Source organism: Heteronotia binoei, chromosome 2 (assembly GCF_032191835.1).
Source record: "Heteronotia binoei isolate CCM8104 ecotype False Entrance Well chromosome 2, APGP_CSIRO_Hbin_v1, whole genome shotgun sequence".
NCBI classification, from domain to species: Eukaryota; Metazoa; Chordata; class Lepidosauria; order Squamata; family Gekkonidae; genus Heteronotia; species Heteronotia binoei.
Window position 1 is genome coordinate 50,699,735 of NC_083224.1, and position 13,837 is coordinate 50,713,571.

Genomic DNA, 13,837 nt, shown 5'->3' on the forward strand with positions numbered 1-13,837 from the left:
TGCAGCGTAATGGCGTTAGGGTCCGACTTCTGTTAGTTTTTTGTTTGCTTGCTTGCTTTTACGCGCTGAATGCATTAATAGATTTTGTTTAGGTTTATAAATTGACTCTGCCAACCAATATCAGGGACTTCAGGCAGTTCCTTGCAAAAAATGTTTTATTCTGGAACGCACATTAGACTGGCGAGATAGAATTTTATTGAGCCTCCCCCTTGTAAAGCTGCGTCCTCTTAAATTTATTTGCTCCATGTGTACTGTTTTTCTTTGTAGTGGTGAGCTACAGGTGGTGTCTCTGTGGCAAATCTCCAGGTATTTCCCAGCTCGGACTGGCAATTGCAGTGGTGACTCAAAGTGCTTTATGTGGTTCTCCGTTTTATCCTTACAATAACCCTGTGAGGTAAGGGTGCATTATTCAAACCTGGGACCCCAGATTCCAATGTGACACTCTGACCCCTACACCACATTGCAACTAAAGAATCTGGTCTTGTTATTGCTATATCTTGTTTGCATAAAACTATTCACTGGAAAAGAAGGTACTTCAGATGAGACTGGGGCATCACCTCTGTATATTTATTTATTTACTTTAGATTTTTATCCCGCCCTCTCCAAGCGGACTCAGGGCGGCTGTGTACAGGGAACATCCAACTGCTTCCCTCATAGGTGCATCCTGGGCCCTGCCTACCAACACCTAACAGGTTCAACCTTAGATTCACCACGTTAGTTCTTTGTTCCTAAACTCCTTTTTTGTTTCTTCTTTGTAAGGAATATACCAAAAGCTTAATGTAGGCAACTGCTGCAGGATACCTCCCTATCCATCTTAGATTTTGTTTCCAAAGGTTCCTTCCTGATCCTTTCTCTCCCACTACATCTTGGATCTTTGCCCAGCTCAGCCCTGCTTCCCTCCCTCCCTTACACATGCACACATATGCATACTTTTCTATCTCCTACTGTGATGGTTGTGAAGAAGTGTGGTATCTGTTGTTGTAGAAAGAGCATAAGCTTACGTTCTGAATAAAACTTAGTTGGTCTTAAGGGTGCAACTTGGCTACTGCTTTGTGATATCTGTTGCCTCTTTAGTACAAATGAAATACAGAGTGGAATCGGGACTTCTGACTGAATTAAACAACAGCTCATGTGAACCAATCCATTTTTTCCAGTACAAAGAACAAACAAAATTCCCATTGCATCTTTGGACATTATAACCATTTATTTAACATTTCAGCTTTTAAAAAATTAAATGCTCGTAAGCTTTTAAGAATGGATGCTTTTAAAATGAAAACTGTGCATATTTTTTAAAAGTAGGTATTTAAGAAAACGGAAAGGTTCCATCAGAGCTGGTATTTCTGAAGCACACATTTCTTAACACAATCCAGTTCTCAAGTACATGTTACTCATCACTTTAAAGTTCACATTTGTGCTCTGATCTACACTAGCAGCCTATTCTAATGAGTCCCCTCTTGTTTTCCCAACATAGTTTATCTGCAGGATGGATGTGTTTTGACTTTAATTGGTAATGGGATCTGTTAATATCAGTAGCATCAGATAATGTGGTTATTCAGTCCAAAACTGTATAAAAAGATCGCATCCAGTCAAGAGATTTAAGCTTCAAAATAAATATTTAAAAGCAACAGTTGAAGAGTTCCAGCAAACTGGCCAACAACAGACTACAAGACCATGGGACAGATGATATGGTGATATAAACCATCGTGTATGGCTAGTCAAAATATTGAGCCTTCTACAGTTGCACTCGCTAGAGGCAGGAGCCTTGTTTTGGAAATAACCGTTTCTGCCTTGGTACCACCAGTACTCAATGCAAACCTTTTAAAAGGATCTTTTCTCTCTCTCGGGGTGGGGGTAAATCAATTGCCTGTTCTCCATCTATGCTATAAAGAGGTAGTATAATCAAACATCACAGTGTAGTTTTTAAATGAAAGAGAAGAAATAAACAAGATTCCTAAGAATGAAAGCAAATAACTAGCAGCATCATTCCAAAGTAAAATAAATCACCCATTACTGGTACAGGTATGATTGTTGGGGGGGGGGGGGGGCAGATGCAGTGCAACTTTCTTGCCTTGGGCTGATCAGATGTGTGGTAGGACCATGTAGGAGTCAAGTTTACCTTTAAGACCAAATTTTATTCAGAATGTAAGCTTTCATATGCATGCATACTTCTTCAGATGAGAGAATAGGGTACAGTGAGCAGAACTTTCATATAGCTGGTGGGTTTGTTGGTCTTAAAGATGCTACTTGATCCTACTTTGTTCTACTGCTTCAGACCAACACCGCTGCCCACCTGGATCTATCTACACAGATGTGAAGTGGCACTCACAAATCTGGGGGGGGGGACACACAAATGGGAGGCTAAAGGGGGGAAAAGGTTCAAAGGAGGCACAAATCTGGGAACAGAATACTGAGTTAAAAGTAAGCAAAAGAGAGGTGACAAATAATAGTGGGGCTCTCTAAGGCTGAAGGAAAAGGATTCAGAAATTTCGCAAGCTGTTTGAAAATTTGTCAGGAACTTCTTTCTTCCCAAGCTCAGGTTCTCAGAAGCGGAATACATGCCTCCCACATTTTTGGGATACACCTCTGTTGACCCTGCAAAGCCTTACCTACCCGGTACCAGCGGATCTTTTCTATACCCACTACGCAGCCACACAGCCAGCAAAAACTACCAAGAAGGAAAGGGGGGGGGGAGAGAACCAGCCCCACAGCACGTTCAAACCCAACCAATCGCGGGCACCATGCTATAACTCCACCCTTTTCCTGTCTACTGCCTTCTGGGAATCGTAGTTCTTGTTTTTTCCTAGCCTTTCCCCTCTCCCCCCCCCCTTGTTTTTACTAGCTTGTGGTGCACAGCTGTGGATTTGTAGGGATGGAATCGGCTTCATTCCTTCCCGGGTATATTCGTGTACCAAAAGTTAGTAAAATGCCAGTATATGAGGCAAAAAAAGCGACAGGCATTTTCCAACACAGACCTGGCTAGCTTACCCTACTTGCTCAACTGCAATCCCTGCACATGCTTTTGAGGGAGCTAATGCCCTACAGAAAATAGGGAGACTTCCTCTCAAGTAAACAGTCATAGGATCAGGCTCGACAAGATAAAAACGTTTTGTGTCGTACCTATGCTGACTGTGAAGTTCTTAATGGTATTGGGAAGCAAAATGGAAAAAGGCGAAAAGTATTTGGGCTTCCCCGTCCCCTCCTTCTTTGAGAATGTGGGAAAAGACCCTTCGTTTATACTTTTTTTTTAAATGGACCACTGAAAGTGCTATGAAGTGAGTGGCATCCTCACCAACGTTCCCTCTAAATTGAGTTAGCATGAGCTAGCTCACAGATATTTAGCCTTCAGCTCACACATTTTTCTCTTGGCTCAGGAAGGATGACCCCAGAGCACAAGAATTTATGCAGTAGCTCACAACTTTAATCCCAGTATCTCACAGTAGAATTTTTGCTCACAAGATCCTGCAGTTTAGAGGGAACATTGATCCCCACCCTCTTTAGGGAATATAAACCTGCAATGCGCTCCTTGCATTCACATAGGAGGAGTGCATGGTTGGAAGTGCTTAGTTACATATATTAGCCATTCTTAATATTCTGTCATGCTCAAAATCATAATAAAAAGTCCACATTAGTGCTGTGCAGATGAAGAGACCAGAGCACTGGATCCACACCACAGTAATATCAACACCAGACTAGTGTAATGCCCTGTACATTAATAGAGTTGCCAATCTCCAGGTGGGGGCAGGGGATCCCCCAGATTGGAGGTCCTCCCCCTGCTTCAGGGTCATTAGAAAGCGGGGGGGGGAGGAGGAAATGGCTGCTGGGAACTCTATTATTCCCTATGGAGACTTATTCCCATAGGAAATAATGGAGAATTGATCTGCGGATATCTGTGACTCTGGAGAGGCTGTTTTTTGAGGTAAAAGCACCAAATTTTCAGCATAGCATTCAGTGCCTCTCCTCAAAGAACCCCCCAAGTTTCAAAAACATTGGAACAGGGGGGGTCAGTTCTATGAGCCCCAAAAGGTGCCCCTATCCTTCATTATTTCCTATGGAAGGAAGGCATTTAAAAGGTGTGCGGTCCCTTTTATGTGTGATGCTCAGAACTCCCTTTGAAGTTCAATTTTGCTTGTCACACTCTTGCTCCTGGCTCCACCCCCAAAGTCCCCAGATATTTCTTGAATTAGACTTGGCAGTCCTATACATTAGTCTCCTCTCAAAAACAATTTGTAAACTCCAGTGGGTGCAGAATGCTGTGGCTTGGCTATTATCAGGAGCTACACGGAACACGCAGATTACACCCTTTCTACAGACTATGTAATGATTTTTGCATCATTTAATGTATCAGGTTACTACTCAGGGCTGGATTAACAATTAGGCCAAGAAGGCACTGGCCTATGGGCCCCTATGCCTTCAGGGGCCCTGGACTGGCTCTCCCCCACCCCAGTTTCCCCCCTGCTTGCAGCCCTCCCAGCCTGCAAGTACAGCCAGCAACTGAGCTGCTCTTTGCCCAACTTGCCTGGTGCGGCTGCTGCTGCCATCGTCGCCAAGTTTGCTTCTATCTGCCTCTCCCCTGCAGTTTTGTCAAAGGGGCTTTTGAGAAGGTGCCTGCAGGCTGCAACAGAAGGCCAAAGGCGGCTGGGCAGGTGCTCAAACTCTGAGATAATTTGCAAGCCCCCCCCCCCAAGATTTTGATTGCTTAGGGCCCTCCACAGGGTTTAATTAATTAATTAATATATTTCTATTCCACCCATTCCCTGTAGGGCTCAGGGCGGAGTACAACATATGATAAAACACAATAAAAACATTCTATAAGACAATTTAACAGACCTCAGATTACCATGTCATCACATATTGCCCAGCCTAGCTGTCTCACATTATGGCAGTTTTTATTCCATTTCCTAGCACAGATAACAGTGCTGGCCGGGGAGGCCAACCAGATCAAGAATAGACACCCGCAGCCTCAGCTAAAAGCCTGGTGGAACAGCTCCATTTTACAGGCCCTACGGAAGGCTAAGAAGCCAGGTAGGGCCCGGATCTCAATAGGGAGCTGATTCCACCAGGTCGGGGCCAGGACTGAAAAAGCCCTGGCCCTAGTTGAGGCGAGGTGAGCATCTCTTGGGCTGGGGGTGGCCAACAGATGTTGGGAGGCTGAACGTAACGACCTCCTGGGCATATATGGGAGGAAACTTTCCCGCAGGAATGTTGGTCCCAGGCCGTGTAAGGCTTTAAACGTTAGAACTAAAACCTTAAAGCGGATCCGGTACTCAATGGGCAGCCAGTGTAGACTGCAGAGCGCCGGCCGAATGCCCACCTGTAAAGGTGGTGCAGTCAGCAGGTGAGCCGCCGCATTCTGCACCTGCTGCAGTTTCCGGATCAGTCTCAAGGGTAAGCCAGCGTAGAGCTAGTTACAGTAGTCTAGTCTGGAAGTGACCATTGCATGGATCACTGTAGCCAGGTCCTGGGGAGATAAATATGGTGCTAGCTGCCTGATCTGCCGAAGGTAACAAAAGGCAGACCTGGCACCCATTGTGATCTGGGCCTCCGTGGAAAGGGAGGCATCCAAAGTCACTCCTAAGCTCTTCACCTGTTGGGCTGGCACCAATGTGGCACCTTCCAAATCTGGGAGCTTGATGCCCATACCCACCCCACCCCGACTCAGGTTCAGGACCTCCATCTTAGCTGGATTCAATTTCAGCCAGCTCTGTTTTAACCACCCAGCCACGGCTCCCAATGCCTTGGACAACTGGTCAGGGGCGGCGACTGGCCGGCCACTCATCAACAGATAATCTGGCCTTGTTACAACTTAAGCTTTACTTCAGTTTTGTTTTTAGATTTCTGATTGGTTCTACAACCCTAATCCTATTGTATTTTTCACTGAATATCTCAACTGTAATGATTTACTCTGTGTAATCCACCCTGAGTCCAAGTGAAAAAGGTAGACTATAAATAATGAAATAAGTATGTAAATAGCAGCTGGCCTCTTAAACCTCAGCCAAATGATGCCCCTGCCTGCACACCCTTTTACAGGTATTTGACTAGTATGTGTGTCTGCTAGCTATCACAATTGCTGCTTTCATTCCTTCTTCCATTCCTCCTGCCCACCCCAACACAAGCGGAGTCCACCATTGCAAACTGTTGCCTTCACCTGATACTGAGTCTTGCACATAGTCTCTGGGTAGTGTGTGCAGAGCTGGTGCTTGGGAGTAGGCGGCTGCCTAGGGCACCACCCTGCCTGGGGGCACCACCGTGCACCCCCTCTCTCCCTTGATGAGCCAGCCCAGGGCTTGCATACCGCACTCCTTGTGAGGAGGGCAGTACACAAGTGTCGGCTCTCCCCACCCCTGATCAGGCTTGCCGCAAAGAAAGAAGCCTAAGCAGGACCAGGGCTTACTTACCGCCCTTCTTGTCCCTGACCTGCCTGATGTCATCACTTTTGGTGATGTCATCATGCCACATGCAAGCAATTTTGTTTCTAAAGGGAGCAATTGGAGGGGGCACTGCGCAGGGGTCTGCCTTTAGCGGCAGAATCCCTAGCGCCAGCCCTGAGTGTGTGCCAACGTCCTGTTTACAGAAATCCTGCTACTTGAGGCCCTCTGAAGTTCCTTTTCTCAAGGGGATACAGTCTTTCCAAACAGTGACAACAGGCACCAAATAGGTTGCCAGCTCTGAGTTGCAAAATTCTTTAAGATTTGGAAATGGAAGGACTTTAACAAGATAGAATCTACCTTCCAAAGTATTCTTCTCCAGAAGAACTGATCTCTGTAGTCTGAAGATCAGTTTTAGTTCCAGGAGATCTCCAGGCCTCACCTGGTGGTTAACAAAAAACAAACAAAGACTCACAGTGGAAATAAGCAGCAGCAAGAATATAAACACACCATGCCATACAATTCAGCTCTTCCCTTTTAAGTACTTGCTTCAAGAATGGTAGCATTTATATATTATATTTATATAATATAGAATGGTATCTATATAATTACTATCATTCTTGAAACAAGTGTTTAAAAGGGAAGTGCTGAATTGTGTTTCACCGTGTGTTTACATTCTTGCTCCCACCTGGAGGTTGGCAACCCTAGCCCTAGAGCATATACAAAGTTCCAGCCATGAATCTCCCTGTAGTGGATGTTTTATGAAGGAATTTCCTTCACCAGCAGATGGCCCAGCTGCACTATACTGTTTGCAAAGCTGCCCCTGCAGTGGTCTTCCAGCCCTGAAGCATCTTCTGTGAAAAGGCAGGTTGCCTGACCAAGGGAGACGCTACCTGGATAAGTTTTGAGTTGACCGGTTCACTCGCAGGGCAGCTGAGAGATCAGTACATACCAATGTGCTGTTCAAAAAGGTCCCAGCCACATCCAGAATCCATTTTATTCAAGAGCAGAGGTGTGAAAGGTACACTAAATCAATATATTATTCTACAACTCCAGGGCCGGTTGTTATGCTTTTACCAGCACACTACTGTCTAGCCCCAAAGGGTTTCCCTGGAAATCCTAGGAGCTTCCCTAAATCAGGGTAAGTGGGATCAAAGGAGTTGAGGAGAGGAAGGCCTAAGAGAATGCAATCAACTGGGAAGAATCACAAATAGAGCAGATGAAGCAAGAATCTGGACATGTGGATAAAAAAAGTTGCAGTGCCTAAGACCAGAATGGCTAGCATACCTTGGGTCCCCCTTTTAATAGGACCAGAACAAGCCAAGGTTATCCTGAATTACAAGGTGACTTAATTTTGGCATGACTGTGTAACTAAAGGTCTAACTAGAATAATCATTTCCTCTGCTAGAGGAACATTCACATTGTGAGGTTGCCTACAGTTCAAAACTGGAGAGAGTCTGGTTCTGTTCCATTAAGAGGGTTAGTTGGACAGTTGCAGCTCTCTTTCCAGTGAAATGAAATCAAGCTATAAAGGGTGGGGAGGCCGAGCCTTGCCAACATTAACTTTCATCATTTGGTGCATAAGAAAAACCCAGGAAAGCATCCGTGGCACTGGAACTGCTGGCTGCAAAGTCAGGGGAGCGGATGATGGAGCTGGAGACAGCTTCTTGAGTGAACACTGGGTCGAAATGCCGTAGATCAGCAGGACCAGCCTTTAAGAGGAGAAACAGAAGATAATGCTTCAGTTCACAATACTATTGACTGTTATAAAAGAGGGCATTCAGTGGGGCAGTAGATTTGCGGTGGGACAGCAGCCTCTGCCACCCCACCTCCAAGCCTGACAGCATCATTACACTACCTGGAACTACAGAAGTCAATGCTCATTCCCTCTTTGTTCCCCAGGCATCCTTAAAGACAGTGAGGTGAATCAGGCATATCCAGTAGGGCTTCCCAAGGGTTTGAGAATCCCCATAGGGCATGCATGGTTTGCTGTGTATATTACAGAGGATTCAGGCTGGGTCTGGGGTCCCCAGCATGTGTCCGATGTAACACAATCATCTGCACAGTGGTGCCCAATTAGGATCAGGACCGGGAAAGGGTACCTGTGCCATTTTCTGCTTGGAAGTGAAGGAATGGTCGCTGTCCCTTGCCTCAGCCTCAAGACTACGTAGCAAGAGAGTCAGATAGGTAGGTAGTCAGATTAAGCTTCCTTCCTGTTTTACTCTTCTTCCATGGCCCCTTTGAAAAGTAGAATGAAACTCTCAGGGAAATGGCCTCTCCTTCCTTCCATTCATTCTCTCCCACAACACGCTTCTCCTTGCACATGCCAAGAGGGAGGACATGCTGCCTCCATCTTGACATCCTGATGCAGATGGCCCTCTCACCATCTGCATCCATCCTTAGTAAGTTAGATTAATATACTGTCCTATCTCTACTCTTTCCTATTTAGAATGTAGTTCTATAATAAAGTGACCATAATAAAGACTGTGTAGCTTTCTGATTAAGCTTGGATACCTGGTGCAAAACAGCTCCTGCGTGTGTAGCTTAAGGCACTCTGTTAAACTAGTTTTGGAAACTGTACTAACTATACCAGCTCTCTCAACATTTTACCAATCTGAAACAGTCTCAAGGAGGTGCTATTGAGCCTGCTTGGGAAACTCACATGTATCATAGCTGCTCTAGCTCATGGGCAGGGATGGAGAGGTGGTGAGGTTGAAGGGATGGATGGAAAGTAGGCTTTGCTGAGCTACCATTGACAGAGGGCATGTGGAAAAGAGCCCAAGGAGCCCCTCAATATCACTTGGTCCCACTTGTTTCCGCAATAGCATTTTCTGATTTCAAAGCAGTGTACAGAGTGATCTGCTAGATTGCTGGAATTTGAAATGTTCTGTTACAGTACAGTGCACTGGACTAGAGGCCTTGTGGCTCTTTTTAGCCTGGGTTGACAACTCCGGCTTCAGAAACTCCTGGATATTTGAGGATGGTGTTCAGCAGAGATGAGATGCCAGAGTCCACTCTGTGAATGTGCCATTTTCTCCAGAGGACTTGATTGTGTAATCTGGAGTTAACTGTATTACCTGGAGAACTCCATGTCCTGTCTCCAGGCTGGTAACTCTACGAACAACACAGTTGAAAGTAAAGGCTCTTGTTTCTCATGCAAAAAGATACAATGTGTTGCAGTAAAAAAGGCCAAGGGAAATGCAAATAGGAATTTCTGTCCTTTAAACCTCCAAAGGAACCAGAGCACGTAATCACAGCTGTAGAGCAAACTGCATACAGCAAAGCACAAACCACTTACCACATTGGGATCAAATGGAGGAGTGATTCTCTTATGATACAGATCATCCCAGTTTATGGGGCTGAAGAACACATGGTTCTTTATCTCAAGCTGTGAATAGGAAAATAAATAGATGTGAGTCAACTGTTAGCAATGTATCCAGCCATGCAGTTCTGAAGACCCGGGTGGTATCCACAAGGGGAAAGCTCATGTGGCTTCACTAGGGCTTTTTTTTTTAGCAGGAACACACAGGAATGCAGTTCTGGTTGGCTTGGCATCAGGAGGTGTGGCCTAATATGCAAATGAGCTCCTGCTGGGCTTTTTCTACAAGAAAGCCCTGTGTGAAACAATGGTGATGTCAGGGGTGTGGCCTAATATGCAGATGAGTTCCTGCTAGATTTTTTTCCCTACCAAAAAAGGCCCTGGGCTTCACCATGGCTGCTGACATTGCCAGTGCAGCACAGCGGCAGTAGGACTTCAAAATGGCAGGTTTTTCTGTAGTTTCTGTGCCCCAGTCCCCTGACCACAGCCACCACCACCCTAACATAACATTTTAACAATCAGGTTCTTTGAATTCCTAGCTTTCATTTACAAAGTCTATAGCCCCTTTCATGGCACAGATACAACTTTCCCCTTACAACTCCACAACAGAAGGGGCTAGGAGACTTTCTCTCTCTCCCCCCCCCCCCCCTCTCTCTTTCTATTTAGTTTATTATACATTATATCAATGTAACATTCAAGTGATCTGACCTGGATGGCCCAGCCTAGCCCGATCTCATTAAATCTCAGAAGTTGGTTAGTATTTGGATGGGAGGCCACCAAGGAAGTCCAGGGTTGCTGTGCAACAGCAAACCACCTCTGAATGTCTCTTGTTTTGAAAACCCTACAGGAGCTCCAAAAGTCAGCTGCAACTTGATGGCACTTTTCACCACCAGTATGCAGTTGGGAATTTTAAAATAACAGCAGAAAGCCCCTTGTTGGGAGGGGGAAATGGCCACCACAGGGAGAGGGTCAGGAAAAGTGGCTGCAGTATGATTGGGAAAATCCATCTTTTTTCCCACCCACAAAAACAGCAGCCATCTAGGTTTTTCTGCAATCCTTCCCCAAAGCTTTGCAGCAAAGCGGGTTTGAGAAGGACTGCAGAAAATCAAGGACCGTGTGCATAAATTCATGGAACAGCACACAGGAAAAAGTGGCAGAACATCTATGAAGTATCATACAGCTTGGCACTAAAGGAGCTATGATAAGAACTGCAACAGGAAGTGAAGGCATATTTTAAACATACAAATGAATACAAGCATCATTTGACATTGGCTTGGGTCTAGCAATATGTGAGCAGAGAGGAAGGAGCATTTCTGCTTGCTCTGACAATTGCACAAAGACTGCAGCATTTTGGTTTTCAACAAAATAATATTGTGCCTTGGATCAATGGAATACACAACAAATAATTCATGTGGCTTAAATTAATTTGTTCGCTATACTGTGTCAGAAGAAATACCTTTTTACCATGCCTTCTACATGCAGAAAAGATAGAATACAATCAGTTTCACTTAGCACAAGCAGACAGCGAGGAATAATTTTAGTGCTTTTGAAAAGACCATTGCACATGCAATAATCTGCTGTGGGATCCATACCCATGAAAACAGACTTTACAGATCACCAAGCATGTAAATTAATGATGGCCTTCTACATTGCCCTGATCTATTCTCCATATGGTTAACCTCAAGTATTTGATGTTGTTATTGCTGCTACTAGGAAGTAGCATTTATTAGCAGGAACAGTGTTCTAAGCCCTCCAGAAAACAGCTGAGATCTTATCTCTCCTCCAAGGTTTCATGTGTAAGATGACAAGACAGAAGTGGGGAAATAGCTTGATAAAAACCGCTGCCACCATGGAGAAAGGATCCACAGAAAAGAAAATGGGAGGTGGTGAAGTAGGACAGGATGCTGTTTGAGAAGTGATGAACATCATCAAACTGAGGAATGTGTCATCATAAATGGCATTCCAGAACAAACAGAACATACAAAGTCAGTCTTAGCTCCAAGCCTCTTCTTCTGGTCTTTATGGAGAAGTCCTTGCAGGATGTCACAAGCTGCCATGGTCTTGGTTCCTTGAACCTGCAGTGGCTTATACAGAATGTTGTCATACATCTGAGACACATCTCGACTGTAAAAGGGAGGCTGATAGAGACAGGAAAAAAGGAAAAGCCATCAGTTGCAGAAGCCATGAACTGCTAGTAATTACACACCTACCCATTCCTGTAGGTTCTGATCGTACCTGTAGTACAACAGGCAAGGAGCAGGAAAGATGATGCACTGAAAAATATTCCAGGCTCTATTATTAAATGTTTCCAGTAAATATCTTCATGGAGAACAGTTTATTATTTGAGATACTGTGAATTGCTTGGTTGCATTAACTATGTGTACAGTCCAGAAATCATTCTGCTGCATAGATATGCAAATGCATCCTACCCCATAAACAAATGTAGTAGCCAACAGACTACAGACACAGCTGCTATTACTGTTCAACACGTTGGCATACTCTCAGCAGCTTTTTGCCAGAAACTGACTAGAACATAAGAGAAGCCATGTTGGATCAGGCCAATGGCCCGTCAAGTCCAACACTCTGTGTCACACAGTGGCAAAAAATTTTATATACACACATACAGTGGCTAATAGCCACTGATGGACCTGTGTTCCATATTTTTATCTAAACCCTTCTTGAAGGTGGCTATACTTGTGGCCGCCACCACCTCCTGTCAGAGGTTGAGGAACATTAATGCTATCCATATCCCAGGTATGCTTGAGGTTTGTTGGAATCTGACCAGTTGCACTGGTGCACACAGATAAAGGGCAAAAGGCAGAATCACATCAACAATGTGAGGTTGTTACCACACACAAGAATTCTCCATCAGCATTCACTGATGTCGCAAATATGGGAACATTTACCAAAATATAAATTTACCAAATAAATAAATAAATAAGAAGAAGAAGATATTGGATTTATATCCCACCCTCCACTCCGAAGAGTCTCAGAGCGGCTCACAATCTCCTTTACCTTCCTCCCCCACAACAGACACCCTGTGAGGTGGGTGGGGCTGGAGAGGGCTCTCACAGCAGCTGCCCTTTCAAGGACAACCTCTGCCAGAGCTATGGCTGACCCAAGGCCATGCCAGCAGGTGCAAGTGGAGGAGTGGGGAATCAAACCCGGTTCTCCCAGATAAGAGTCCGCACACTTAACTACTACACCAAACTGGCTCTCCAATAGTTGCAGTGCCTGAGACCAGAATGTTCTCACTGGCAACGCAGCATCCACACATGCATTTTTCTTGCACTTTCCTCTTGTCAGTCACCATTTCCCTTATATTATTTCCCTATCATACCACCAGAGGGCTTTAAAAACACCAGTAAATGCTATACAACATATGTGACCAGTGAGACAGAAGTAATCCAGTTACTTTCATCAGTTTTAGGACTATTGTCTATCTTCTGCTTCTGTTTTAAATCCAGAGGCAATACCACCTACCAAGCCAAACAGCATTTCATAGAGAACTGCTCCAAGGCACCACCAGTCTACTGTTCTATCATAGGGCTCTTTCTTCAGCACTTCTGGAGCCAAATACTGTGGAAGAATAAGGAGTTTAAAAACTGCTCTCTCAACAGCAGTAATTCCATCAAATATAGTCCTTGTAAACAGGGGTCATTTTGTAGAAAAATAGGTGGCAGAGCTCATTAGCATATGCCACCCCCCACACACACACCAGCGAAAAGCAACCCGATGTAAGAAAGGAGACCCCTAGGTGAGCGAGGCATGCTTGGGTTGGCTAGAGATCCAGTCAGCCCAAGCAGGCCTTGCTTGCCTGGGGTTCTCCTGGACAGCCCCTCCCCTAGTCAAAAGGCCAGCAAGCCACCCACCTCCCAAAATCACATAAGAAATAGAGAAAGGGTGGTGGGGGCTTCTCCAGGGGTTAATGAGGACTGCTGTGGGTGTGGCAAAGCTCCTGGTAGCTGGATGGCTGCCCACTCTCTTAATCCAGGGATTGTTAATGAGGACTGCTGTGGATGTGGCAAAGCTCCTGGTAGCTGGATGGCTGCCCACTCTCCTAATCCAGGGATTGTTTTGAAGTTGCACCTACTATTCAATGGACAAGGTAGATGGGGAGGAAGAGGTGGAACCCTCAGAAAGGTTCAGGAGC

At 45.1% G+C, this 13,837-nt stretch overlaps 1 protein-coding gene across 2 annotated transcripts in view; it reads right to left on the reverse strand.

The window, feature by feature from the left end:
• Nucleotides 1-7,325: 7,325 nt before the first annotated feature.
• SGK2 (serum/glucocorticoid regulated kinase 2) overlaps nt 7,326-13,837 on the reverse strand; it is a 35,413-nt gene continuing 28,901 nt past the window's right edge. The window contains exons 11-14 of one of the 2 annotated variants that reach the window (XM_060230944.1): nt 13,168-13,263; nt 11,667-11,822; nt 9,664-9,753; nt 7,326-8,077 (exon numbers count right to left, since the gene is read on the reverse strand). In XM_060230944.1, the coding sequence (XP_060086927.1) occupies nt 7,925-8,077; nt 9,664-9,753; nt 11,667-11,822; nt 13,168-13,263 (495 nt within the window). In that variant the 3' untranslated portion in view covers nt 7,326-7,924. The remainder of the gene's footprint in view (nt 8,078-9,663; nt 9,754-11,666; nt 11,823-13,167; nt 13,264-13,837) is intronic. The other variant, XM_060230945.1, reaches the window with a different exon arrangement.